Raw genomic sequence first — 26821 nt, 5'->3', positions numbered from 1 at the left:
CCTATAAGAATAGTGGCGAAGTAGTACAAGCAATAACCTAACTTCTACAATGGTTTGAGAAACATTTTTATTATGCCTACTCTCAGTTTGGACTTAAGGGTGCTCCATTCTTTATCAATACTGCCTTAGAGCTACACCTTCCTAACTACTGGCTGGGCTAGTACCTCTCTCTGAGCCCAGTTTTCCCTAGGGTTGAAGATGACATGTGTAGATAGATGATCTATAGATAGAAATCTGTGAGCTGTGATGTGGGCCAGCAAACATCTCCTTATCACATCTGTGTAGTACATTAGCCTCTAGGTGATTTGCTTGTAGTTTTTTCTAAGTGGGTTATGGCTCTTTCTCTCTTAATCATTAGTCATAGAAGACCATGATTCCTTATGTTAATCGCTTGTCAAGAGGCTTGCTTTCCTCTCCCAGTTCTGCTTTCAGAAGAAACATTTTTTCCAGTCAGAAATATATAAACTTGTGTAAAAATACCCTTAAGAAGTGTGCACTGTCTTAAGTCCTTCTATTACTTGTCCCAAGTTTTATCAAATTGAACATTCATGTGCATTTCTGTTTGGTTAAAATTTCTCTTTTTTTCCTCTTTCTTTTCTTTTTCTCACCTCTGTGCTTTTTTGATTATTTTTCTTTACCACCTTTTTTTTCTTTCTGTTCCTCCTGCTGTTATCCTAATTGTAATCTTTTAACTCATACACACTTGTCCCTTTTCATTTCCTTTTCTTTTTCCCTTTCCTTTTGTTTACTTTCCTTTCCCCTTTTCTTTCTCCTCTCCTTTCCTCTCCTTTCTTCTCCTTTTCTTCTTTTATATGTGGTGCCATGGATCTAACCCAGGTTGGCAAAACAAGCACCGAACACACTGTATTATCTCTTTGTTTCTTAAGTCGTCTTCAAGAAAAGAAATATAGTATCAGGTGCACAATATTTTATGCTAAAATTTATTAACAATTCTTGGGCGGGTCCTCAGTTTTAAGGACAGATAGCAATGACTCAAGGATCCTCAGATGATTGCATCTTTATCTGCCCTAGTTTCCTAGATGTGGAGTTGGTTTGATCAATGTTTTAGCACACTATATAATCATGTTTCTTACTAATCTTTACAGAAAGAAAAGAGCTACTGAGGAAAGAGTTGACTTTTCCCAGAGCATAGTAATTCCAATATTATTATATTTGTTTATATTTCATTATATCAACATAAAAACTACAAATTCAGTGTAGATTTTGCTATATGATACACCAAATAAGTTATATATATAATATATCCATACCCTTGCCCAGACAACAGAAGTAATTGTTCAGTTATAGGTAATTAAGATAAAATGAAGTGCTATCTTAATATTTAGAGTAGTGGATAAAAGCAACTTCTTTAGGAATTAGGTGTTTTGCATAAAACATAGTTGATGTCAGTAGTAACATAGGCTGATCTGAAACAGGAAGTGTTAGTAGAACTAGTGAAGTGAGCTGGCCCAGATGTGTGCTTTGAATAAATAGAAATTGTTAAAGAGTGTTGCTGACATAAGTAGAAGCACTGATATGATAGGGAGACTATTTTACTTTTGAAGGAATTCTGGATCACCATCTTCTTAGTGGTAATATTTTCTTGCCTCTGTGAACATTAGAGATATAAAAAAAACTCAAAACCCTAAAGAATAAATGGAATGAAAACATAGAGTCACATGTCCTTCATCTTTAATTAAGTATCTGTAGCACTTTTGTCTTCAGAAGCTGTCTTGGAAACATTGATGACACATTGGACTTTGTCAGATTTTTCAGATACATGGCTTCTTACTCTGGAAAACAAGGAAAAATAAGCTGGTGAGATTTCACAGTACAGTTACTTTCTTTTCCAAATTTCAACCACAGGGCAGTATATAGTGGACCATTACAATAGCAAACAGAGTGCACCAGTGAAGGGGGGTGTTCTTTACATGACTGAAACCCAACTATAATCATGTTTGTAATCAAGATGTTTAAAGATAGTAAAAAATAAACTATAGCAACAAGAAGAAACAAATCATTGAAGAGAATTGACATCTGTCCTTTATTTTTAAAAATTATTTTTTTGGTGGCCACACCTAGTAGTGGTGCTCAGTAATTCCCGAATCTGTACTCAGAAATTACTCTTGGTGGGCTGAGAGGATAGGGTGGGCTTATAGGATGCTGGGGACCAAAATGCAGGTTGACTGCTTACTAGGCAATTGCCTCATTCATTGTACTATACAGCTTTGGGACTGCTCTTTACTTTTGTCTGGACATTTTTTTTGCCACATGAAGATTTCCTGCTGCCTTCTCTCTTGAGCTTCTTTACAAAGCCATAAGTGGCAGAGAAGATAAAATCTCAGCAAACAAACTCATTAGTCATTATTCCTAGAGTCGCAGTGGCTGTGTATTAGGGAGTCAGCCAACCTGGATCTCTGTGACTGCCTCTTCACTGTGAATTGCCTCGACTCTACAGTTCTGTAGTCAAAATCTTAGTACTTATTTTTCTTTGGTTTTTGGATCACACCTGGTGATGCTCAAGGCTTACTCCTGGCTCTGCACTCATGGATCACTCCTGATCGAGGCTTGAGGGTCCATATTGAATGTCAAAGATTAAAGCTAGGTTTGCCATGTAGAAGGCAAGCATCTTACCCTCTGCACAGAATCTTGATACTCTTGAAAACAAAGTTCCTCAGTGGGAATGGAGATGACCTCAATAAAGTTAGTTTGATTGCATCAGACTGTGAAAAGGATGGCCCAGTTGAAACTTTTTTCTCTTTTTGTCACAACCTGCTGCACTCAGGAATTACTCCTGGTCCTGAACTCAGGAATTACTCCTGGCAGGGCTCATAGGACTATATAGGATGCCAGGGATTGAACCTGTGCAAGACAAGCATTCTACCTGCTGAACTATCTCTCCAGCCTCTCCTCTCAATAGGAATCTTTGTGTATAATTCATTCTTGTTTTTTTTTTTTTCAGATTGATTAAGGTCATAATTTTCCAGGCACTGTGGTAGGTGACTAGAGCACAAAAAGTAGCTTAAATAAAATAATTCTCGACCTCTCTAGAATTTAGTTGAATTCAGTTTGTAGATTAAAATAAATTTAATTATACAAATATGTGGTATAATTTGGTCTTATCAAGATAAACCACAGGCAGATTAGAGAGATAGCCAATGGACTGAGTGAAGGCTTACCATGTAGGAGGCCTGAGTTCGATACCCTCAGCATAGATCCCTGTAGCATCACTGGGAGAATCCCAGGAATATGCCCTTAGCACCACGAGGCATGGGCCAGCAAAATCATTTTTTTAAACAAAAAGAAAAATAATAGGTATCTATAGAACACTACAGCAGTTCAACATAATCTAGTTTGGGAATAGATTTTAAGAAAGAATTTCTTGAAACAAGACTAAAGACTAAGTTAAAGAAATAGGGCATTCCAAGCAGAGGGTATATTGACAATGCAAAGACTGAGCCCAAAAGAAACAATTTATTGTTGTTATTTATTTATTCATTTCATACATGTAGACACATACTAATCCAGGAACTATGCAATGTTCTGTATTACCAAAGGTAAATAATCTGAAGCCCAAGTTGCTTACATGTTGTACTTGAAACTTACTGCATTTGTCATGCCTTTTGGGTCCTCTGGTCTCACACTCAATTTGAGTTTGTTCTGTTCTCAGCATGCCAAGAGTTAAATTAGATCCTCTGGGGATCATAACTAAAGGTCAGTACTCACCTTGCCTCCAACTCTTCCTTCTTTCTCACCTCCCCTGGGATAGTTTCTAAGAGACAAAAAAAAAGTCATATGCACATAGATAATAAATTCAAAAATTTTCAGGAACCTCAGAGTCTAGGTTTTAAAAAAAATCATGTTATTTTATTTGTGGAATAAATCATTATGTGAACAACACAGTATCAGAGAGTCCAAGAAGATGCTCCATAAAAGTGCCCTCTTTACCTCATTGTGCCTTAAGTTCTGTTATAAACTTTTCTTACAGTACTATTCTATGAAAAAATAAAAATACTACATGAAAAAATAACTTATTTAGTTTATAGCAGTAACTTAATAATGATCATAAGTGGGGCTTTCAATACTTTTCAGGAAGTAAGGATTAGAAGAAAGAAAAGGATATCTTGAAATTACTGATGCCTAAATAAGTTAGCAGGTCAGTATTACCAAATGCTGCACAATACTGCTTGGGTTGTTTAAACAGGAAATCTTTAGTTGATTAGATTGCCTAAACCTTAAGTTACTGCTTTTTGATATGGAATTACTACTAGTGCAACTCATGTGTAAATTCTTCTAGATCAATGGTTTTTGACATTTTTATACTGATAGATTGGTGAAAATAAGAGAAATATTTTGCAAATCATTGAAGCAAGAAAAGACCTCATTTAGAACTTCTACTCTGGGTTTCATTCTTTTATATAATCCAGGCATACTATGTATTTAGTGACAATTAACTTTTTGAGTTTGTGGACTAGCAGGACATTTCTAAATGCCAGCACCTGCTGAAAACCACTAATATATAAGTCAAAGCTTCTTAAATGTTTTCTACTTACTAACAATATTTGTCTGAAAAAAATTTTTTTTTGGTTTTTGGGCCACACCCGGCAGTGCTCAGGGGTTACTCCTGGCTGTCTGCTCAGAAATAGCTCCTGGCAGGCACGGGGGACCATATGGGACACCGGAATTCAAACCAACCACTTTTGGTCCTGGATCGGCTGCTTGCAAGGCAAACACCGCTGTGCTATATCTCTGGGCCCTGTCTGAAAAATTTTTCTAAAAATCCAGGTCTATAAAATAGGCATACAAATAAAATGTTAACTTATAACAATTACAAATTTATTGTAAAGCTGTTTTTGGTCACCAACACATCTAGTTCCCTGATCCCATCTGAGATGTCTATGAAGTTGGGTTCTAAGGTTTACTCAAAATGATGTGGTGATCCCTGTCAAAGGCTCAGAAGGATTAACCTGGAGAATTTGGTGTTGCTGGAGTTCTTTCAATATATCTGATAGTTCTGAACACTTTATATTGTTGACAATATATCATTGCACAGTAATGTAACTACCACCATAGCCAAGATGTGGAACATTTATATAAACCCTGTAAGTTCCTTTTTATTTCCTTTCAGTCAATTCATTTTCCTGACCTACTTTTTTTTTCTCTAGAATTTATATAAATTAAATCTTGTATGGTATACTCTTTTAATGCCTGATAGCATCATGGTTCTGAAATTCAATTACATTTGCTTGTGTAACTTTGCTGCACTACCTCAGTTGGCCCCCATGTGTCCCTTACACACAGGAGAAATAATATCTTAATATAATATCTTAATATTATGAATCAGAATTGTTGGGCAATTGTTAAATCCTCTATATTTCTGCTAAAATTTTAGAAACAGACTTAATTTGCTAGGGTTTTGCTTGGTATTACTTTAAATTTATAGTTTAATTTTTAGATTATTGAATAAAATGTATTTCTCTATGTAGACATATTTCCCTAGGTTTATTTAATTTCTGTCAGTAATAAGGTTTTATATTTTCAGATTTTTGTACTTATTTTATAAAATGTACTTGATAACTATTTGAAACTTCAAATTTTTAAAATTTTATTTTTGGGCTATATCTGGCCACTTCTGCATTCCACTGTGTGCCCATATTCTTTCTGCAAATCTGTGCTGCATGACTGTAGTTGGGTTTCAGTCATAAACAGAATACCCCCCTTTACCAATGCAACATTTCCATTACCAATGCCCTCTCTCTCTCCTTTTATTTGAGACAGGCATTCTCCCTCTCTCACTCATTAACATTGCCATGCTAGTTGTTAGTGTAGTTATTTCCCTAACAGCATTCACCACTCTTGTGGTGACCTTCATATTGTGAGTTGGTCTTTCTATTGTCTCTGGGCATTATTACAATAATGTTCTTAATTTTTCTTAATACCCATAGACTATTCTGTGTCTATATTTCTCCCTCTGACTTATTTCACTCAGCTTAATAGATTCCATGTACATCCACGTATAGGAAATTTTGATAACTTCATCTCTCCTGATGGCTGCATAACATTTCATTGGATATAAGTACCACAGTTTCTTTAGACATTCATCTGTTGAAGTGTATCTTGATTGTTTCCAGAGTCTGGCTGTTGTAAATAGACTGCAATATAGATGTGAGGAATAGATTTTTTTTATTGTGTTTTTGTGTTTCTATGTTATATCCTTAGAAGGTGAAGCTGGATGATATAGGAGCTCAATTTCCAGTTTTTTGAGGAATCTCTATATTGTTTTCCATAAGGGCTGGATTAGATGACATTCCTCCCAACAGTGAATAAGAGTTCCTTTCTCTCCACATCCCCACCAGCACTGCATGTTCTCGTTCTTTGTGATGTGTGGCAGTCTTTGTAATGTGAGATAGTACCTCATAGTTGTTTTGATTTGCATCTCCATGACGATTAATGATGAGGATTATTTTTTCATGTGTTTTTTGGCCATTTGTATTTCTTCTTTGAGGAATTGTCTGTTCATTTCTTCTCCCCAATTTTTGATGGGGTTAGATGTTTATTTCTTGTTAAGTTCTGTCAGTGGGAAATTACATTCAAAGGAGAATCCTTAAGATTTACAGCAGACCTCTCACAAGAAACCCTCAAGGCCAGAAGGTGTGGTGGGATATAGTGACAAAACCTTAAAAATAAAAGTTTCACCTAGAATACAGCATCCAGCCAAGCTCACTTTCAGGTTTGAAGGAAGTATACATAGATTCATGAATAAACAGCAGCTCAGAAACTTTATAGACTAAAACCACCCTTAAAAGAAAACTGAAAGATCTACTTTAAGACAAGACATCAACAGTCACAACAACTTTTATGCAAAGATGACACTAAATCCCATGACAATTATCTCTCTCAACATTAATGGACTAAATGCCAGGTAAATCAATGGACTAAATACCAGGTAAGAGACACAGAGTAGCAAAATGGATCAAAAAGCTGAAGCCAACATTCTGTTGCCTATAAGAAACACATCAGAATAGTCAGAACATAGATTCAAAATCAAAGGCTGGAGGACTATTATCCAGGCAAACAACTCCACTAGAAAAGCTAGAGTTAGAGTAGCCATATTAATACCAGATGACACACATTTTAGACTCAGAAAAGTTATAGGGCAAACGATGGCCATTTTGTACTAATCAAAGGATATGTACAGTGGGAAGAAAAATCTCTCCTAAACATATATGCTCCCAACAAGGGACCAGTAAAATATTTAATACAATTGTTGACAAACATGAAAGAAGACATCAATAGCAACACAATAATAGTGGGAGTTCTCAACTCTGCCCTGGCACCCCTTGATAGGTCAACCAGGCTGAAACCCAACAAGAATATACTAGTTCTGAAAAGAGAAATGGAAGAAAGTGGTCTAGTAATTATATGTAGGACATTCCATCTTTAGAAAACCAGATACACATTCTTCTCCAATGCACATGGGTCATTCTCAAGGCTAGATCACATGATGACCCATAAAACATATCTTCATAAAGTCAAGAGGATAGAAATTGTACAGACTACCTTCTCAGATTACAAGGCACTAAAACTAAAAGTGAACTACAAAGGGTCACAGAAGAAAAACATTAATTACTGGAAATTAAACAGCATACTGATGAACAGCCAATGGATCAGAAATGAAATCAAAAAGGATATCAAAACATTTCTGGAAACAACTGATAATGAAGACACAACTATCAGAATGGGGCACAGCAAAAGCACTACTAAGAGAAAAATGTATAGCTTTGCAAGCACACATCAGAAAGGAAGACAGGGCCTACATAAATAGCTTAATGACACAGCTTTTAAAATTAGAAAATGATCAACAAGAAAAGCCAAAATAGGTATACAAAAGTAAAAAATAAAGCATAGAGCAGAAATCAATAAAATTGATATAAAAATTTGAAAGATCTATAAAAGCAAAAGTTGGTTCTATAAAAAAAAAAACCAAGACTGATAAACCACTAGCAAAACTCACAAAGAAATGGAGAGAGAGAAACTTAATAACCAGAATAGAAATATAATGGGTGAGATCACTACAGATTATACAGACATTCAAAAGGTAATCAGAGAAACTCTATGCCACAAAACATGAGAACCTGGAAGAAATGGATAAATTTTTGGACTCCTGCAATCTTCCAGGGTTAAGCCAGGATGATCTAGTATATCTAAATAGACCCATCACTACTGAGGAAATTAAAAGAGTAATCAAAAGTCTTCCCCCAAACTAAAGCCCAGGCCCAAATTGATTAACTAGCAAATTCTTTCAAATTTTCTAGAGCAACTACTACAACTCTTTTTCAGTCTCTTTCATGAAATTGAAAAATAAGGAATACTCCCAAATAGTTTTTATGAAGCTAACATCACCCTGATACCAAAACAGAGATGTTGTAAGAAAAGAAAACTACAGATCAATATCCCTGATAAATACAGATGCAAAGACCCTCAACTCAATTCTGTCAAATAGGATTCAATGCCTCCTCAAGAAGGTCATACACCACAACCAAGTAGGATTCACTCCAGGAATGCAAGGATGGCTTAACATATATAAATCAATCAACATGATATACCATATCAACAACAAAAAAAAGAAAATCATATGATCCTATCAATAGATGCAAAGAAAGCATATGAGAAAAGGCTATCCCCTCTCACAACTCCTATTCAACATAGTGCTGAAAATTCTTGCAAGCAAGAAATAGATATCAAGGGCATCCAGATAGGAAAGGAAGAAGTCAAGCTCTCACTGTTTGCAGATGACATGATACTATATTTAGAAAACCATACTCTACCAAAAATCTCCTAGAATAAATATATTATATAGTAAAATGTCAGGCTACAAAATTAATGCACAAAAATCAGTGGTCTTTTTTTTTTTTTTTTTGGTTTTTGGGCCACACCCTGTGACGCTCAGGGGTTACTCCTGGCTATGCGCTCAGAAGTTGCTCCTGGCTTCTTGGGGGACCATATGGGACGCCGGGGGATCGAACCGCGGTCCGTCCTAGGCTAGAGCAGGCAAGGCAGGCACCTTACCTCCAGCGCCACCGCCCGGCCCCATCAGTGGTCTTTTTTATACACCAATAATAATAGAGAAGAAACAGACATTAAAAAAAAACATTCATGGGGCCGGAGAGATAGCATGGAGGTAAGGCATTTTTCTTTCATGCAGAAGGACGGTGGTTCGAATCCGGGCATCCCATATGGTCCCTTGTGCCTGCCAGGGGCAATGTCTGACATAGAGCCAGGAGTAACCCCTGAGCGCTGCCGGGTGTGACCCAAAAACAAAAACAAAAAACAACAACAACAACAAAAAAAAACCCATTCACATTAGTGTCACACAAACTCAAATATCTTGGAGTCAACTGAAGACGTAATGGACCTATACAAAGAAAACTACAAAACCCTGCTTCAAGAAATAAAAGAGGACACAAGAAAATGGAGACATATACCCTGCTCATGGATTGGCAGGATTAACATAATTAAAATGGCAATACTCCCCAAAGCATTGTGCATATTTAATGTAATCCCTCTAAGGAAACCCATGTCATTCTTCAAAAAAGTAGATCAAACACTCCTGAAATTCATTTGGAACAATAAAGACCCAAGAATAGCTAGAGCAACCCTTGGGAAAAGGAGTATGTGAGGTAACACTTTTCCCAACTTTAAATTGTACTGCAAAGTTATAGGCATTAAAACAGCATGGTAATGGAATAAAGACAGACCTTTATATCAGTAGAATATATTTGAATATTCAGAAAATGTTACCCAGACATACAATCAATTAATCTTTGATAAAGGGGCAAGAAATGCAAAATGGAGCAAGGAAAGCCTCTTCAACAAGTGGTATTGGGGCGACTGGTCAGTCACCTGCAAAAAAGTGAACTCAGACCTCCATCTAACACCATGCACTAATGTCAATTCCAAATGGATAAAGGACCTGGATATCATACCTGAAACCATTAGGTATATTGAACAACGCATAGGTAAAACACTCCATGACATTGAGACTAAAGGCATCTTCAAGGCAGAAACATACAAGTGAAAACAGAGATAAACAGTGGAACTATATTAAGCTGAGAAGCTTCTGCACCTCAAAGGAAATCGTGACTAGGATACAAAAGTCACCCATAGAAAGGGAGAAACTATTCACCCAGTACCTGTCAGGCAAGGGGCATAATATTATCTAAGACATACAAGTTACTAACAGAACTTAACAAGAAAAAACCTCTAACCCCAACAAAAAATGGGGATAAGAAATGAACAATTTCTCAAAGAAGAAATTCAAATGGCCAAAAGGCACATGAAAAATGTTCCACATCACTAATTATCAGGAACATGCAAATCAAAATAATAATGAGGTACCATCTCACACCACAAAGACTGGCACACATCACAATGAAAAGAATAGTAAGTGCTGGCAGGGATGTGGGGAGAAAGGAAATCTCATTAACTGCTGATGGGAATGCCATCTAGTCCGGCCTTAATGAAAACAATATGGAGATTCCTCTAAAAACTGGAAATTGAGCTCTCATATGATCCAGCTATACCATTTCTAGGGATATACCCTAGGAACACAAAAGTGCAATATAAAAATCTCTTCCTCGCATCTATATTCATCACAGTTGTATTTACAATATCCAGTCTCTGGAAACAACCAAGATGCCCTTCAACAGATGAATGGCTAAAGAAACTATGGTACATTTTTACAATGGAATATTATGCAACTGTCAGAAGAGATGAAGTCATGAAATTTTCCTATACAGGGATGGACATGGAATCTATTATGCTGAGCGAAATAAGTCAGAGGGAAAGAGAGACCCACAGAATAGTCTCACTTATTTATGGGTTTTAAGAAATAGAGGAAATTATTGTAATAATGGCCAGAGATGAGGGCTGAAAGGACTGGCTAATAATATGAAGCTCACCTCAAAGAGGGGTGAATGCAGTTAGAGAAATAATACACTAACAACTAGCATGACAATGTCTCAAATACAGAGAGGGGATGTGGGAGTAGGGAGATGGGGGAGGGGGTTTGGTGGTGAAAATGTTGCACTGATGAAGGGGGATGTTTTTTTGTGAATGAAACCCAACTATAGTCATGTTTGTAATCATAGTGTTTAAATAAAGATATTATTGAAAATAAAAAGAAGCTAAAACAAGACAGCTTTGTACCCATAATACTGTACCCATAATACCTGTGCTGAATAAAATGTCTTTGCTACTTCCTCTTTTTCTTAAAAACTTAAACTTGGGGTACCAAGCAGGTAAGGCTTTTGTCTTGCATGTGGTCATCCCAGGTTTGATCCTTGATGTCCCATATGGTCCTGCAAGCGGCCGGGCATGCAGTCAGAGTAATCCCTGAGTACCACTGGGACAGGGACAGGCCCCAAACCAAAACCAAAAAAAAAAAAAAAAAAAAAACCCAACTAAACGAAACTTAACATTATTTCCAGCTGGTGTGAGGTTCCTTTACTTGCTTGTTCTACCATTTAAATAAATTCTTGTCGTAAATATTTCATGCTTTCAGAACTGGCAAGAATATACAATTGGTTAGGTGCTTGCTTCACATGCAGCTGATCCATATTCGATCCTCTGCAATACACTTAGTCTCTCAAGCACTGCTGGAATAATATCTGAATGTAGAGCCAGAAGTAACTCCTGAGAATCACACAGGAGTGTGGCCCAAACACAACAACAAAAATTTATGCTCCCCTTTGGAGGAGAGAGAATAATTAGAACTAGAGCACATTTATACCTATGCTCTCATACCCACTCCTACTTATAATAATAAAAATGAATTAATAATTTTTCCAAGTCAGTGGGGAAACAATTTGTTTAACTTAGTACTTAAAAATTAGAGTTTTATACACTAAAGTCTTATGCTCTTCCCTTTCTTTTTCTCATCCCACCAAACATTCCTGTTTTGTTAGTATAACTAGTTCCATATTTATGAACATTTTGAAATGATCTTGCCATTACATTTCTTCCAATTCTCCAGTAATTATATGAAGTGAGGTCAGTAAATCAATGAATAATATAATAAACTTAGTCTGAAAGTTAATTGTAAACTTTTAAGTTAGAAATGTTTTCTTTCGGGGCTGGAAAGATAGCACAGTGGTAGGGCATTTGTCTTGTACACGGTCAACCCAGGATGGAGTTTGATTCCTGGCATCCCATATGGTCCCCTTAAGCCTGCCAGGATCGCTACCGGGTGTGGCCCAAAAACCAAGAAAAAAAAAAAAGATAAAAGAAATAAAGAAAAGTTTTTTTTCCTAGACATCCATAAGAAGCCACTGTGAGTGGCCAGACCAATGATATGATAGAGGGAAAACTTTCTCTTAAGACTTGCTGACCAGGGACCCGAAAGATAGCATGGAGGTAAGGCATTTGCCTTTCATGCAGAAAGTCGGTGGTTTGAATCCTGGCGTCCCATATGGTCCCCTGAGCCAGCCAGGAGCGATTTCTGAGCATAGAACCAGGAGTAACCCCTGAGCACTGCCGGGTGTGACCCAAAAACAAACAAACAAACAAAAAAGACTTGCTGACCAGGAAGTATTTGCAAAATGGCAATATGTGAAAAGGACAATCTTTGACTCACCACATTCATCAGAGGTTCCAGACTTCTTCTTACTTTTCTTTAGTATTATTACAAACCCCATCAGGAATACAACCGCCAAAATTACACATATAGCCACAATTCTGAGGGAGGGTTCTTGGTCAGGTGGCTTTGTCGGTTCTGGCATTTTATCTGAAAATGACCACACATTTTCAATGAGCCAGGAAAGTTGACTATAAAGGCTTTATAATTACTGCTGCCTTCTTTATTTTCACATCAGTATCTTCCCATTGCTCCATTGTGAGAAATTCATGATGGTTGGTGTGGGCATAAAGTATCCCTCTAGAATATTGTGCCATTTGAGAGTTCTTCTTGAGAGTTTTAAGAATCAAATCCAGGGCCAGAGCAGTGATGCAATCCGTAAGGAGTCTGCCTTGCATGCACTAGTTTAGGACGGATCGAAGTTCAATGCCCCAGCATCCCATATTGTCTCCCAAGCCAGAAGCGATTTCTGAATGCATAGTCAAGAGTAACCCCTGAGCATCACCGGGTGTGACCCAAACAACAACAACAACAAAACAAAAAAAAAAAAGAAAAAAGAAAAAAAGAAAGAATACCATATAAGTCCTAGACTGAAGGTTTCAGCACACAACTCAGAACCAATCTAAAGTCACAGTCAAGAAAAGTGCTTAGACTGAGCTACATACCCTTACTGGAAGCTGTAGAGACAAGCATAATAAGAGAACAGGGTCAATGAGTCTTAGTTCTAAAAACTAAGTAAAGTATGTACATCAACTATGTGTCATCTTGCAGCCTCAGCTGCATAGTGAAATAGGCTCCATGTCCTAAAGTTTTCCTTATTTTTATATCTATAATTATCTCCAGATCAGGTTCTAATCATCTTTCACCTGGGCAAATATGGCAGGCTCCTAATGAGACTCCTATTCTCCAGTTTTGTTATTTTTTCCAATGATATCACAGACTTGCTCTGCCATAGTTTGCAGCAAGTCTCAGAAAACCTTTGATAGCTCTCTATGCCTTGAGGATTCAAAATCAGAATCAGCTCTTGGGAATTTGGGATTCATTTCTCAAAATGAACTGCCACATTTCTAGGAAGTAAGAAAAATAAATTTTATGGAGAGATATGCAAGACTTTGAATTAGAAACTCACTTTATAGATACTTATATCAATAAATATTTGGTATTTAATCTATCTATATATCTGTAGAGTCACTATATATCTTTATAGTTGTAGAAATTACTTTCAAATTATAGGGGAATAGGTTTAGGTCCAGCTTACTTTCTGTGGACACAGATGTATTCTGTGGTCTTTTGGTCTGTTCCTGGAACATTATGAAAAGGAATTTTTGGCAATGAAAGCCATGTTTAACTTTTTTTATTTTACTTCTGTATCAGTCTATCTTATTAGAGCATACCTGGTATTCCCAGTAAAGGTAGTTAGATTTATTAACAGGGAGAATGCTACCGTTTGACACCTAATCTGGAGGCTTTGACTTTAGCTTGCATGGAAGGATAAGAAATAAACCATAGAACACAAAGAACTAAGGCAGCTATAACAGAAATGTTTTTGAAAATGTTTATGCCTTAGAAGATTTTGGTAGTTAAGAGGAACAGAAAGGGGAACCATCAATAGGCTCTAGTAACACCAAGGTCCTATTCATTGGTAGACAAAAAGAATCAAGGCAGAAGTTCCTGCACATGTCATATTTTCCAGTGGGTTTCAAGAAGGTGCTGGACTACTGTCATGTTGAGAGTAGGTCTATGAAAGCAGCAAAGACAGGTTGGTTCCAGGATGGGTAGGTTCACTCTATTAGATTCTATTAGGCGGTGACTGAGTGGAAGGAAACTAAAAATAGAGGAATTATCAGATATCTGGCAAAGTTGCTGGTGGTAAATGGTCCAGGGGTTGTCCATAATACTTGTCTATAGACCAAATTGTGCTTGACCAAAGAGACTTTGAGAGAAGGCATAAAAGCTAAAGAAATGGAGCAAGAAACTGGATGAATATTTTAGGCAAGCAAAAATAATACCCCAAACAACAAAATAAAAGCAAACAAAACAAACAAGGTAAAGAGATGGTGAAGGGACAAAGCAAGCAAAATGTACATTAAATGATGGGGCAGCATATTCACTGAGAACTTTCTTCTAGGGGAGAATCTTGAAGTTAATGTTCTTCAAAATAAGATCTCAAATATGGGTGTGCTTCCACCAGGCGATGTTGGGACTTTAAAATAATAGCAGACAGTACTTATTTGGAATGCTTGTCCTGCAGCTGGACTGGGGCCCATATTACAGGCAATATGGTGCAGGTATTTCCACTTCTAAGTCTCTCGTTGGCCCATGTGTACTGACCATACTGCCTGTGTACGCGTTAAATGCTGTTCAGGTCAGAGGCTGGTTACCTTCTAAGTCTGGAGGCAGTCTCAAAATTGTTTCTCCTTTTTCTCTTCTCTTAGGAATCTTTTCTCTTCACTTATTAAATCCAGTGATTTGTTTTATGATGTAAAAAAGTCTACTTTTTAGAAGATTCCCCTGATGTTCCTACCTCTGAAGGCCAATAAAAAACTGATTATTAGGGGCTGGAGTGATAGTGCAGTGGTAGGGCATTTGTCTTGCACATGGCTGACCCAGGACAGATCTTGGTTTGATCCCCAGTGCCCCATATGGTCCTCCAAGCCAGGAGCGATTTCTGAGCACATAGCCAGGAATAACCCCTGAGTGTCACAGATGTGGCCCAAAAGCAAACAAACAAACAAACAAAACCTCAGTATCAATTATTCTGGCCTTACATTTAGTAACATATTTTGGATTTGATTAAGACTCAATGTATTTGATGGGCTATGATTTAGACTACAATTTATTTTGATTGAAATGCCATTTTCCATGTGTAATTAAAATTTTATAGCAAGGTCCTTGAGAACATACTTTATACCTTTTAGTTTCCATCACTGCAACTAAAAATGTCTAGATTGATGTTATACTCATAGTAAGTGTTATATGTGCAAATGTTTGTGTTTTTTTGTCTGTATGCTGATGTTTCAATAAATGGAAAAAATATAGACTGGAGAAATCCTGCATTTTCAAATTTGAACTTAAGAATCTATTTTTAAAATTTATTTTGAATCACCATGAGATACAGTTACAGATTTAAATTTTAGAATCTTTTATCTAGAGATAACTCCTGAAACCCTGGATCTGTTTTAGGTCTAAGAAAAGCATGCTTCCTCAAGTGCTACATAGATCTAGTCTCCTGAACCCTGAAAAACTCAGATGGAGCAGGAGTCCTCTATGTACTTCTTTCTAGAAGTAGCATACATAATATAGTTCAGTTTGAAGATTCTGGGAAGTTGGTAACACATTGGATGAGCTTCCCTAGCCTACAATACTCAGAGAGAGGGATGATCTAAGAAGTAGCTTTATGGGCCGGAGAGATAGCACAGCCGACCCAGGAGGGACCCGGTTTGATTCCTGGCATCCTTTATGGTCCCCCAACCTGCCAGGGGCAATTTCTGAGTACAGATCTAGGAGAAACCCCTGAGCACTGCTGGGTGTGGCTCAAAAACCAATCAACCAATCAAGTTAAAAAAAAAAGGTAGCTTTACCTATATTGCAAGGTTTGGACCAAAGCTGTGCTGTCTTTTGCTGCAGGACACAGAAGATGCTCATACTGTTTGTGCCAAGAGAGAGGGGAATAGATGCGCTAATAGAAACAGTGTACAGTTTTGTGACATTATCTTGATATTTCTTCATGACAGCATTATACTTCTCCTGCCCTGTTGAAAACCACATGCTGGTTGGTTCTGGGTAGCCATGAGTAGATGAACATGTCAAATTCACAGTGTCAGCAAGTTCTGTTTCATTACAAACTGGTGTTATTTCAGGTAGACTGAAGTTAGCTGAAAGCAGAAAAGAGATTACAAAAATAAAATAAGTCTATATATTAACATATCCAGAAGACATAAAAATAATGTGATATCTGTTCTAAGAGCTTACTGGATGTCTAAAGTACTGAGGGGAAAAAATCACATTTTTTTTCTTTTTTGTTTTTTTTGGGACACACCAGGATTAGATAAAACTTAGTGATTATCCTCAATTCTATGCTCAGGGATCACTCATGGTGGTATTCAGGGACCATATGTTGTAATAGTATTTAGTCAGGTTCAGCTGCTTGCAAGGTGAGAGTATTAAGCCCTGCACTATCTCTCTGTTCCCTCACATCTATTTGTTTAACAACAGAATTTGGGGTAGCAGTTACAATAAGATATAAATAATAGTTAGCCTAACTCAAGGAGGTTGGGTTTTTTTCTTTTTGAACAATAGGAGTACTGATACTGAGTTATTAAAGTTTTTAAATAAAAATTATATTCTAAAAAAAACTTATATTCTAGAAAATTTTTCAGCTTTAGGACCCAATATTCCTCAGAGCACATTTTTACTTGCCATACTAAGGAGTAGAAAAGAGTTAATGGTGGCATGCTCTGGGTCCTATTTTGGTTTCTACCCAAACAGGATGATGTAAGGAAGTGGGTGAGGCTTTGGAGCTTGTGTCTAGAAATTAGGAATATTTGTTTGGGCATGACTGGTATCTTCATACTATCCTATAAAATAGAGACCAAGCTCAGATGTTTTAAGAAGAATATATGATCTTAGAAGATATGGTTTTGAGGCCGGTGAGGTGGCGCTAGAGGTAAGGTGTCTGCCTTGCAAGCGCTAGCCAAGGAAGGACCGCAGTTCGATCCCCCAGGGTCCCATATGGTCCCCCCAAGCTAGGGGCGATTTCTGAGCGCTTAGCCAGGAGTAACCCCTGAGCATCAAATGGGTGTGGCCGAAAAAAAAAGACAAAAAAAAAAAAAGAGAAAGATATGGTTTTCCAGACTTGTTTGCCATTCAGATTTGGGGAGGGGAGTTTGAGGTGACAGGAGAACAGCCAGCTATGTCTTGGGCTTATTCCTGGGTCTTTACTCATGGATGACTCCTGGCAGCACTCAAGGGGAACTATATATGTGGTATGGGAATCAAACCCAGATTAGCTGCATGCAAGGCAAATACCTTATCTTCTGTACTATTTCCATTACCTCTGATTTATATTATCTTGCTTATCTTATAGGTGGTCTGTAAAATGTAATATTAATCTACTTTAACTTCATATATTAGCAATATCTATTGGGATCTAAGGAATATTAGGATCTAAAGTTTGATTTAAAATTAACTGTAATCTGTAACCTAGCTTTGCTGTGAACCTAAGTACAGCCATGACAGGCTCAAGTTTTAAGGAACAAAGACTAGGTAAGAACAGCCAGTTTCAGTAACTTTAAGGGCATGCACCAAAACAGTTATGATAAACTAGCAACACCTGGGAGCCTGATGGCAGTACAAGGTCATGGGCACCCAGCTGCCGCAGACCCAACTTAAAGGTTAACTGTGATGGTTTGAAACCTTTCTAACCCTATTTAAGAAGCCTGAGAGCTCAGTAAGGGGTTATCGTGGCCTTAGAGGTGTTACTCTAGCATGCTGGTAAATAACTTCCCATGCCTTATTGGAGTGTTGTTCATCTCCTGTCTTTGTAGGATGGATCTTAAATCCAAGGTTAACTTTAGAAGTTAACAATCTATGAAATTTTAGTCAATAAGTTATCTATCTCTTCTCTAAAATATACCTTAAAATAAAAACTTAAGAATTGTCTGTGTTCTACCTGAAACACAACATTTCTCCAGTGGTATCTGGTTGTAGAACATTGATTTAGCACTTGGCTAAATGTTACCAAAGTCCTACAGCCAACTTCGACCTACAGTGCTTAATGAAAGCAACTCCTCATTCTGTTTCTATTTCTGTCTCTGATTTCAGGTGAAATTGATTAGTCATTTCTAATTTTGCCAGAAATTAATCTGAATACTTTATTCTACTAGATATAAGTTATGTAGTCTAGTTACCTTCATAATTTTATTTAAATAAATCAAAACATAGATCAAAAAATATTCACACCGGGGCCGGGCGGTGGTGCTAAAGGTAAGGTGCCTTCCTTGCCTGCGCTAGCCTTGGATGGACCGCGGTTCGATCCCCCAGTGTCCCATATGGTCCCCCAAGCCAGGAGCAACTTCTGAGCACATAGCCAGGAGTAACCCCTGAGCGTTACCGGTGTGGCCCAAAAACCAAAATATATATATATTCACACCAAAACTTGTTCAGGGGCTAGAGAGATAGTGCTTTGAGCATTTACTTTGTATGTGGCTGACCCATATTCAATCTTGTGCAGCACATATGGTGCCCCAAAACCCAACAGGAGTGATCCCTAAGAGCAGATCCAGGAGTAAGCCCTGAGCACAATGGGGTGTGCACCAGAAACAAAATAAAAACAAACCAAAACACGTACACACAAAAACCCAAGAATAAAAATAAAAATAAAAAATAAAAAAACAACCTTGGGACCAGAGAGATAGCACAGCCAGTCTGGTACTTGCTTTGCAAATGGCCAACCCAGGTTCAATTTCAAGCATCCCATATGAGTCCCTTGAGCACTGTGATGACTGACTCCTGAGTGCAGAGCCAGGAGTAACCCCTGAGAATCATCAGTGTGGCTTAAGAAAATACAAAAACAAACAAACAAAAAAAAAACACAACTAACTTGTTCATCAATATTTATAGTAATTCTAGCTATAACAGTCTCAAACATAAAACAACCTAGTGTCTTTCCCTGGGTTAAGTCAGTAAATAACATTTCTTCTTTGCAATAAGATGGAACAGACATTTGATACATGCGACAACCTGTTTCAGGTGGGAATATAACCTCAATCCTTTTCTCTTTAGTTTAAAAAAGTTAAATGTGCCCCATGAGATAATATATTGAATAAAAAGGCAAGCTTTATAACATATTGATTTATATATACTATTGTTTTATATTCTATTGATATATATATATATATGTTAAAATTAACTGGAATATGCACCAACATTAAAATGCTACTGTATTGTAACTTAAAGAATTCTATAATGACATTTTTAAATGATAAAAAATAGTTGCTTGTTTGCCAGTTTATGGACTCTATATACATTGGGTTATTTTCTTCTGTTTACCAAATTCATAGATGGTCAGCCAATAATTCATATGTAACATATATGAGATTGAAGGAAAAAATCAACTCAGTCCACTATCAGCCTTGCTAGGAATCAGAGAAAGATTTGTTGTATAAGAGATCAATGGGAAATGAATGGAAAGAAGTTTGATGTGTATATATGGTTATGGAAACTTAGCAATGTTCCAAATTGCTCGTGGTTTTCACTTAGCCATATTTCACTGTTCTGTTTTATTTTACCTAAACATAGTTTTCAACTGATCCTTCAGAAGCTAAGTATATAAAAGTACAATGGATTTTCAGTTCTATGCACTTAAACCCTATGTTCCTTCAAATGGACTTCTTAGAAATGACTGCTTTTTGCCTTCTTTCTAAAGTCCCTTCATGCTCACATCAAAGTTTCTCTGTTATTTAGAAAAAAATAGATATTACCATGCTATTGACTACATACCATGCACTGATAGTTCTGAATCTGTATGGATGATGGGAAGCATTCCTTCAGGCTTTTTATGATGGATGAAACATGAATATTTGCCCTTGTCTTGGATCTGGACATTGTGCAATTTCAGGGTCCATCTGTCCTGGTCAAAACTTGTGCGGTCCTTATATTTGGCATCAACACTGTAAACATTTTTTTTCCCTTGGTAGAGGTCAAATAGAACCAAATGATTCTGGTCCTGCCAAAATATTACTAGTTCATTCAAGCTTAAGTTCTGAGAGTTTGTAAAGCGACATGGCAGTTCTGCAGTCTCATTGAAATATACCAAAGTTGCCATAGTACCAAAGCCTAAAAAAAAGAAATATAGAGTTTAGAGTCAGAAATAAGGGAGTAAACACACACACACACACACACACACACACACACACACACACACAATAACCCAACTCTGTTGGTTTTTTTTTTAATAATATCCAGAGCTATTTACCAGTAATGTTACTGAAGAAATACACGCTAAACTCAAACTACGTATCTATCACAGCATTTCCAGAAAGGGTACTTACCCAGACTTTCCTTTATTTGCTGTTATTGTGTTATAAGAGTCACATTCTTGGTTGTAGTGCTAAAGATCACATCAGTAGACCTTATAGGATCACACTGTGCTACACCACGTGTAGGTACTAGCAGTTGAACTCTGCCTTACACATGCATACAGTAAATGCAAGTACTAAGCTACATCTCTGGGACCAAGAGAATGAGATTTTTGCCCTCAATGCACTGTTCACCAAATATTTGGCCAAATACAAATTGTCATTAGTCTAACAGTAGTTTTCTTTTTTTTCTTTTTTCTTTCTTTTTTTGTTTTTGTTTTTGTTTTTGGGCCACACCCGGCAGTGCTCAGGGGTTACTCCTGGCTATCTGCTCAGAAATAGCTCCTGACAGGCACGGGCAACCATATGGGATGCCGGGATTCGAACCAACCACCTTAGGTCCTGGATCGGCTGCTTGCAAGGCAAACACCACTGTGCTATCTCTCCGGCCCCCTAACAGTAGTTTTCTTATCTACTTAATGAAGAGGTGAACTAAATGTTTGTAGGCATTTCCCAGGCTTATGACTTAGTGAATTTAAATACCAGAAAAGAGAAAACTTCTTTATTCAGGTGTTACCTTTATAATAAAAGGTTGACAGGTTTCAATATAGCTGTTATTGGCTCTATACAATTACCTGGTGGTATAGAAGTTATATCTACACTTCCACAAAAATACATTTATTCCTTGGTCTGCTATAATACAAAGCTTTCGATAATGGTCACAGTTTTATTATTCTTCAGTCCCCTTTCATTATACTTAAGTAGTCAGGGACCCCAATGAGTATGATCTCTGAAATTCAAAGAGTTATTTGTAGAATTATCTTAATTCAAATAGCTGTAGTGCTATCTTAATAAGTATTGGTTCAAAGTAACTCTCCAAATGACATAAAAGAGGGCCAAGATAATGATCCTGATTTCGAGTCCTTGTGCTGATGGCCCCTTGTGACAGACCTCCTCCAAATACTATAGACATTTGAATCAAGCTCTACCACTAAAGTGGTCCTTTCCCTCCTCTTAGCACTGCCTAGATAAATAAGCATTTGTTTGGCATAATTAACCAAAGCTTCTCTGCTTAGTGACTTCATTAAGCTCTTTTATAAATTGAAAGATAATTGAAAATATATGATGTTTCTCTTAGGATTGTACTAATCTGAGAACATGTAAGGAATGCGAATAAAATGATGAAAATGAATCATAGAAGAAGTACTGTAGGGATATTTGGGAAATACCTGGTACCACAAACTTGCTCTTCTAAATTTTCATTGCCCCTAAAATTTTTTTACAACTTGGTTGAGTTCAGCAAAAGACTTTCAACATTTGAATTATGGAAAAGATCTGGGGTTATCTTAATCTGTCATTGTGGTTGATTATGGAATTTTTTTTCTGGACCTCTCCTGGGCTACAGAATTACTTTAGATTTGGTCAAGGGTTGTTATGAGAAATACAAGGTGAGGAGGGAGATGTTATTTCTTGATTATTGTGAAATTAAATACCACTTTTGGGGAAGTTGTATTTGTGGGGTTATCTAAATAAAACTTCATCATTCATAATTGTAGTAAAAGAATTTACATTAAGAAGGAACAGTGATGTTGGCTCGGGATGTGAGGTAAAAGAAGTTCTTTTAGGTACTCTTAGGGAAAGTGGTTGGAGCAATAAAACTATTTGACCCAGGGAAGGACCAACAGTAATTTGCACTCAGCAAAACTAAACTGTGTAGACTGGTCCAGTGAGAACATATTTCAGGGGTTGGTGGTGGTGTTCTAACAGAAAAGGATTACAGGCATTAGTGAAAGTTGACATAAATTTGAATCACTGCTGATTGCATTATACTCACTAAAACTTTGAGGAAAAATTTAGAGTATAATACACAGTATTGTCAAGATTACTCTCTTATTTCCCAACTCGAGTTGGGAAAGCCTATCTGAGTACCCCAAGAAGAGAAAGAAAGATTTACTTTATCAGTACTTAGCTAACTAGGCTATCCTCAGATTTCTGTTGCTCCTCTTTTACTAAATACTAAAAAATAATGCAAGAGTGCCACCTTCTGTAAACATAGCTAGAAGTTACCTCTGGGGAAATTCATTGTGGATTTTATCTGCCATAGGTTAGATGACATAATAGAGAAACTACACACACAGTTGAAAATTCTGACAGTTAACAGTTAACAAGTTATTACTTAGCAATTAATTATGTGCTCAGGACATCATCAATGGCTTCTTCCTCTTTTAAATTTAGGTGACATTGATTTACAAGAGTGTATATGTTGGGCCAGAAAGGTAATATAGTTGGAAGGGCTCTTGCCTTGCAAGCAACCTAACCAAGTTCAATCCCCTGCATTCTTTATGGTCCCCCAAGGCTGCCAGAAATAATTCTTGAATGCAGAACCGAAGTAAACCCTGCATCACAGGTGTGGCTCCAAAACAAAACAAGAAACAAACAGGAGTATATATGTTTATATAATGTTACCAAATCATATCCACCAACAAAATGTCAGTAGCCCTCCACCAGAGTCCACAATCCATAGAATACTTCCTATTCCTTGATACTATCATGCTTACCATCCCATTCACACACCTTATAAACCTTAATTTTCTCCCGTGTTGTTTTCATTAACAGTTATTTTTCTAAAGAGCCTTATGGTAACTTTCTCTTCCCCACCCACTGTCACCACTTAAAATAGTTCTAACTTCCGTTATCCAAGACTCCTCTTCTCAAAACTTAATAAAACCTTTTTCTTCTACTCCATCTGTTATTCTCTCTCTCTCTCTCTCTCTCTCTCTCTCTCTCTTGATTTTTTGGGTCACACTCAGTGGCACTCAGGGGTTACACCTGGCTCTGTGCACAGAAAAAGCCTCTGGCAGGCTCAGGGGACCATATGGGATGCCAGGAATCTAACTGGGATCCATTCAGTGTTAGCCATGTGCAAGGCAAATGCCCTTCTGCTGTGCTATCACTCCATCACTCCAGCCCCTCTGTTATCCTTCTCAAATACTAATGCTGAGTTGAAAAACTGTAATAATCATTACTGTCTCCAGAGGGGAGCAGAGAAAATAAGGTTAAGAAAAATGCATTTCTAGTTTTCCCTTTCAACCTCCTTGGGTTGAAAATCACTCAAACTCATTCTGAGTGTAATTGAAAATATTTCACAATTTACTTTAGAGCTCCTTACTAGCCACTAGCCACTGACTTTTCTATTCAGAGCTAATAATTAGCATGCTAATCCCCTTTTTTATTTTTTGGGGACCAAAAGACCATTTTTCTCTAAATGTCTTGAAAGCTTGCCCTGTTTTTATTTATTGTTTGCTTAGTAAAGAAAATAGTATTTACTTAGAAATATGTGAGAGAAGAGAAAGAGAGTAAAATATGTTCAAGAGAGAATACAGGCATCTCCAAGATGGGGAAAAAAGACATAGAGGATCGGAGCGACAGCATAGAGGGTAGGGCATTTACATTGCATGTGACCAACTTGGGTTTGATCCTAACATCCCATGTGATCCCCAGAACCTGCCAGGAGTAATTCCTGTGCTCGGAGCCAGGAGTTACCCCTGTGCCCCTGAGGGTGGCCCAAAAAGAAAACAAAAAAGATACATAAAGAGATATGTTCAAGGGGCACCATGGAGCTTGAGAGGGCAAGTAAGCAGGCAAAGAGATATAAATTAAAGCAAGCAAGCAAGCATGGGAAAACAAGTATTAAAGGGAGAACAAGGGCTTGAAGAGCAAACCTTTTATCCTAGTCTAAACCCACCCTTCTACTAGACTAACTGGGGGGTAATTATGATCTTGTGTTCCCAGCATTTACATAGTAAAAATGATCCAGAAATAGTTAAAATTGGTTTCTATGATGATATTTGGGGGTAGGTATTATAACTCACCTGGACACCTCCCTAATAAGCTCAAGGAATTTGTTTTTTAGGATGTTCCTCTGTTTGAATATACTGCTCGAATGTCACTCAAAATCTAATCTGATAACCTTGTGAGATATCTGACCCCACTTCAAACTTCAGTCTTGAGAATCACTAATTCAAATTCATCTTCCTAGCATTATTCTATTTACCTGCATTTATTAATTTTCTTTGCTTTATTAAATGTTACCCATACATAGCCTTACCAGGTCCACTCAGGAACTCTATTTTCAGTGTAATAAACATTTTTTCTGTTCTCTCCAAACAATCTCCTTTACTTCATATAGGTTTCTCCTCAAATACTACCTCCCAGTTACTCCCTATGACCATACAAATGAAGATCGCATTTTTGTCAATCTCTATTCCTTATGCTGACATTTTATCATGGTATTTATATTATGAACCGACATATCTGTTACATGTCTGGTTACTGTACATTTCTCCTGAAAATATGTCTCCTGGTTAAAAATATTTATATGCTGGGGCCGGAGAGATAGCATGGAGGTAAGGTGTTTGCCTTTCATGCAGACGGTCGGTGGTTTGAATCCCGGCATCCGATATGGTCCCCTGAGCCTGCCAGGAGCAATTTCTGAGCATAGAGCTAGGAGTAACCCCAGAGTGCTGCCAGGTATGACCAAAACAAAATAAAACAAAACAAAAAAAATTCATATGCTTATTTTTGGTCAATTACAGAGTCCTGATAGATTTCCTAAGGGACAAACTTCCCTCTTTGTGCTATATTTGGTGAAGAGCCCAACGCAAAGAAATTTCTGCAGGGAGCTGCCATCACATATTCAAGTTCCCAGTTGGCCATGTCTTTCACATATTTGCATCCATAGCTAGGTAACAATTATCCCCGTATTTACTGGGAACCTTGGACAGAGAAGATCAGATATCTTGGTTGAGACCTCCTTATGTTGGGAAAGATGAAGAGAATTAAAGGTACTTTTCTTCATGCTGATTAGGTATTTCCACTCCTAGTCCTTTATACTCATTCCTCTCAACTTCCCCACTCCCCCAAAGGAACCATAAAACTGTGGGAGTCTTTATTGGGGAAGCCCCCTCAATAGTAAAAAGAGTCTCTTGCTGACTGGGTAGTGCTGATTCTACTGACTTTTGATAGATAAATTGCATAGAGAGAAAGAAGTAAATGAAAAAGTAGAACAATCATGAAGGGTTAGTCTTGGGATCTCTAGTAATTTCTTACAGAAGAAAATGAAAGGATAGCCAGTGTAGCTACTACTTTAAGCACACACTCTATTTTAAAACACGGAGCACACATTCTGCTTTCCCTATTCCCCTTACCCTATCTTCCCTAAACACAGAAGGACACACCCTGTTTTAACTCCCTCTCACATCCTACCTAATTGGCTGACACAGAGTCCACCTTACTTTCCACCTTACTCTCCCCTAATATAAATATCCTTTATCCACCTAAAATAAAGTGAGTTACTCTTCCAAAGTGGCTGGTAGATGCTTTTTTGTGAGTGCTCTACTTGCCCTGAATCCGGCCTCACTAGTGACTTCTAGTCAGATCTTGAGATCTGGCTTCACCAGCATCATTTACAGACCTGAGAGATAGTAGGCTTTGCATGTGGCTAACCCGAGTTCAATCCCTGGTAGCCCATATGATCCCCCAAGACTTTTCAGATGTAATCCTTGAATGCAGATCCAGGAATAAGCACTAAGCATTGGCATGCATGGCCCCAAAACAAAAAAACAAAACAAAAAAAGAGCTTGAGCCTATTTTATGAAAAAAGTAAAGAAAAAACTACAAGTGGACAGGTCAAGATTCCACTTTGCTGAAATCTCTGAAGCTGCATTTACATTTAAATAAAAGATATTACAGTCACCAACATTCCAGTGGTTCTGCTTTACCACTTTTCCACTGATCTTTGCAGAGACACCTAACTCCAGGTATGCTTGTTTGGAGACTGAGAACTCTGAGTCTTCTAAGACCCAGTCTTCCTCTGCCCCTACCCATCCCTTCCATACTTCTGAAAGCACAAGCAACCACGGAGTCCCATAGCCAACTCTATGTCAGCTCATTAGCATAGCTCTTCAGATCTTGGGATTCCTGGAGCACACAGATATCTCTAAAGTTTTTAATACTGACACCCCAGTAGAAACACATGAAATTCTGTATTAAAGTAGCATAGAAGCCCTAAGGTCACAAATAAGACCAATAACATTGAATAACTACCAAG

General features: G+C 37.4%; 1 protein-coding gene across 1 annotated transcript; it reads right to left on the bottom strand.

Moving 5' to 3' along the window:
* Window positions 1-1696: 1696 nt before the first annotated feature.
* On the bottom strand, window positions 1697-20461 carry CD86 (CD86 molecule). Its single transcript, XM_049785536.1, has 5 exons — window positions 20135-20461; window positions 16216-16509; window positions 12635-12784; window positions 3727-3772; window positions 1697-1793 (listed from the first exon to the last, which is right to left on the bottom strand). The coding sequence occupies exons 1-5, from the start codon at window positions 20457-20459 to the stop codon at window positions 1697-1699; spliced, it is 912 nt and encodes a 303-aa protein (XP_049641493.1). The 5' UTR covers window positions 20460-20461.
* Window positions 20462-26821: the final 6360 nt, after the last annotated feature.

Source organism: Suncus etruscus, chromosome 13 (assembly GCF_024139225.1).
Source record: "Suncus etruscus isolate mSunEtr1 chromosome 13, mSunEtr1.pri.cur, whole genome shotgun sequence".
NCBI classification, from domain to species: Eukaryota; Metazoa; Chordata; class Mammalia; order Eulipotyphla; family Soricidae; genus Suncus; species Suncus etruscus.
This window is presented reverse-complemented; position numbering and strand designations above follow the sequence as displayed.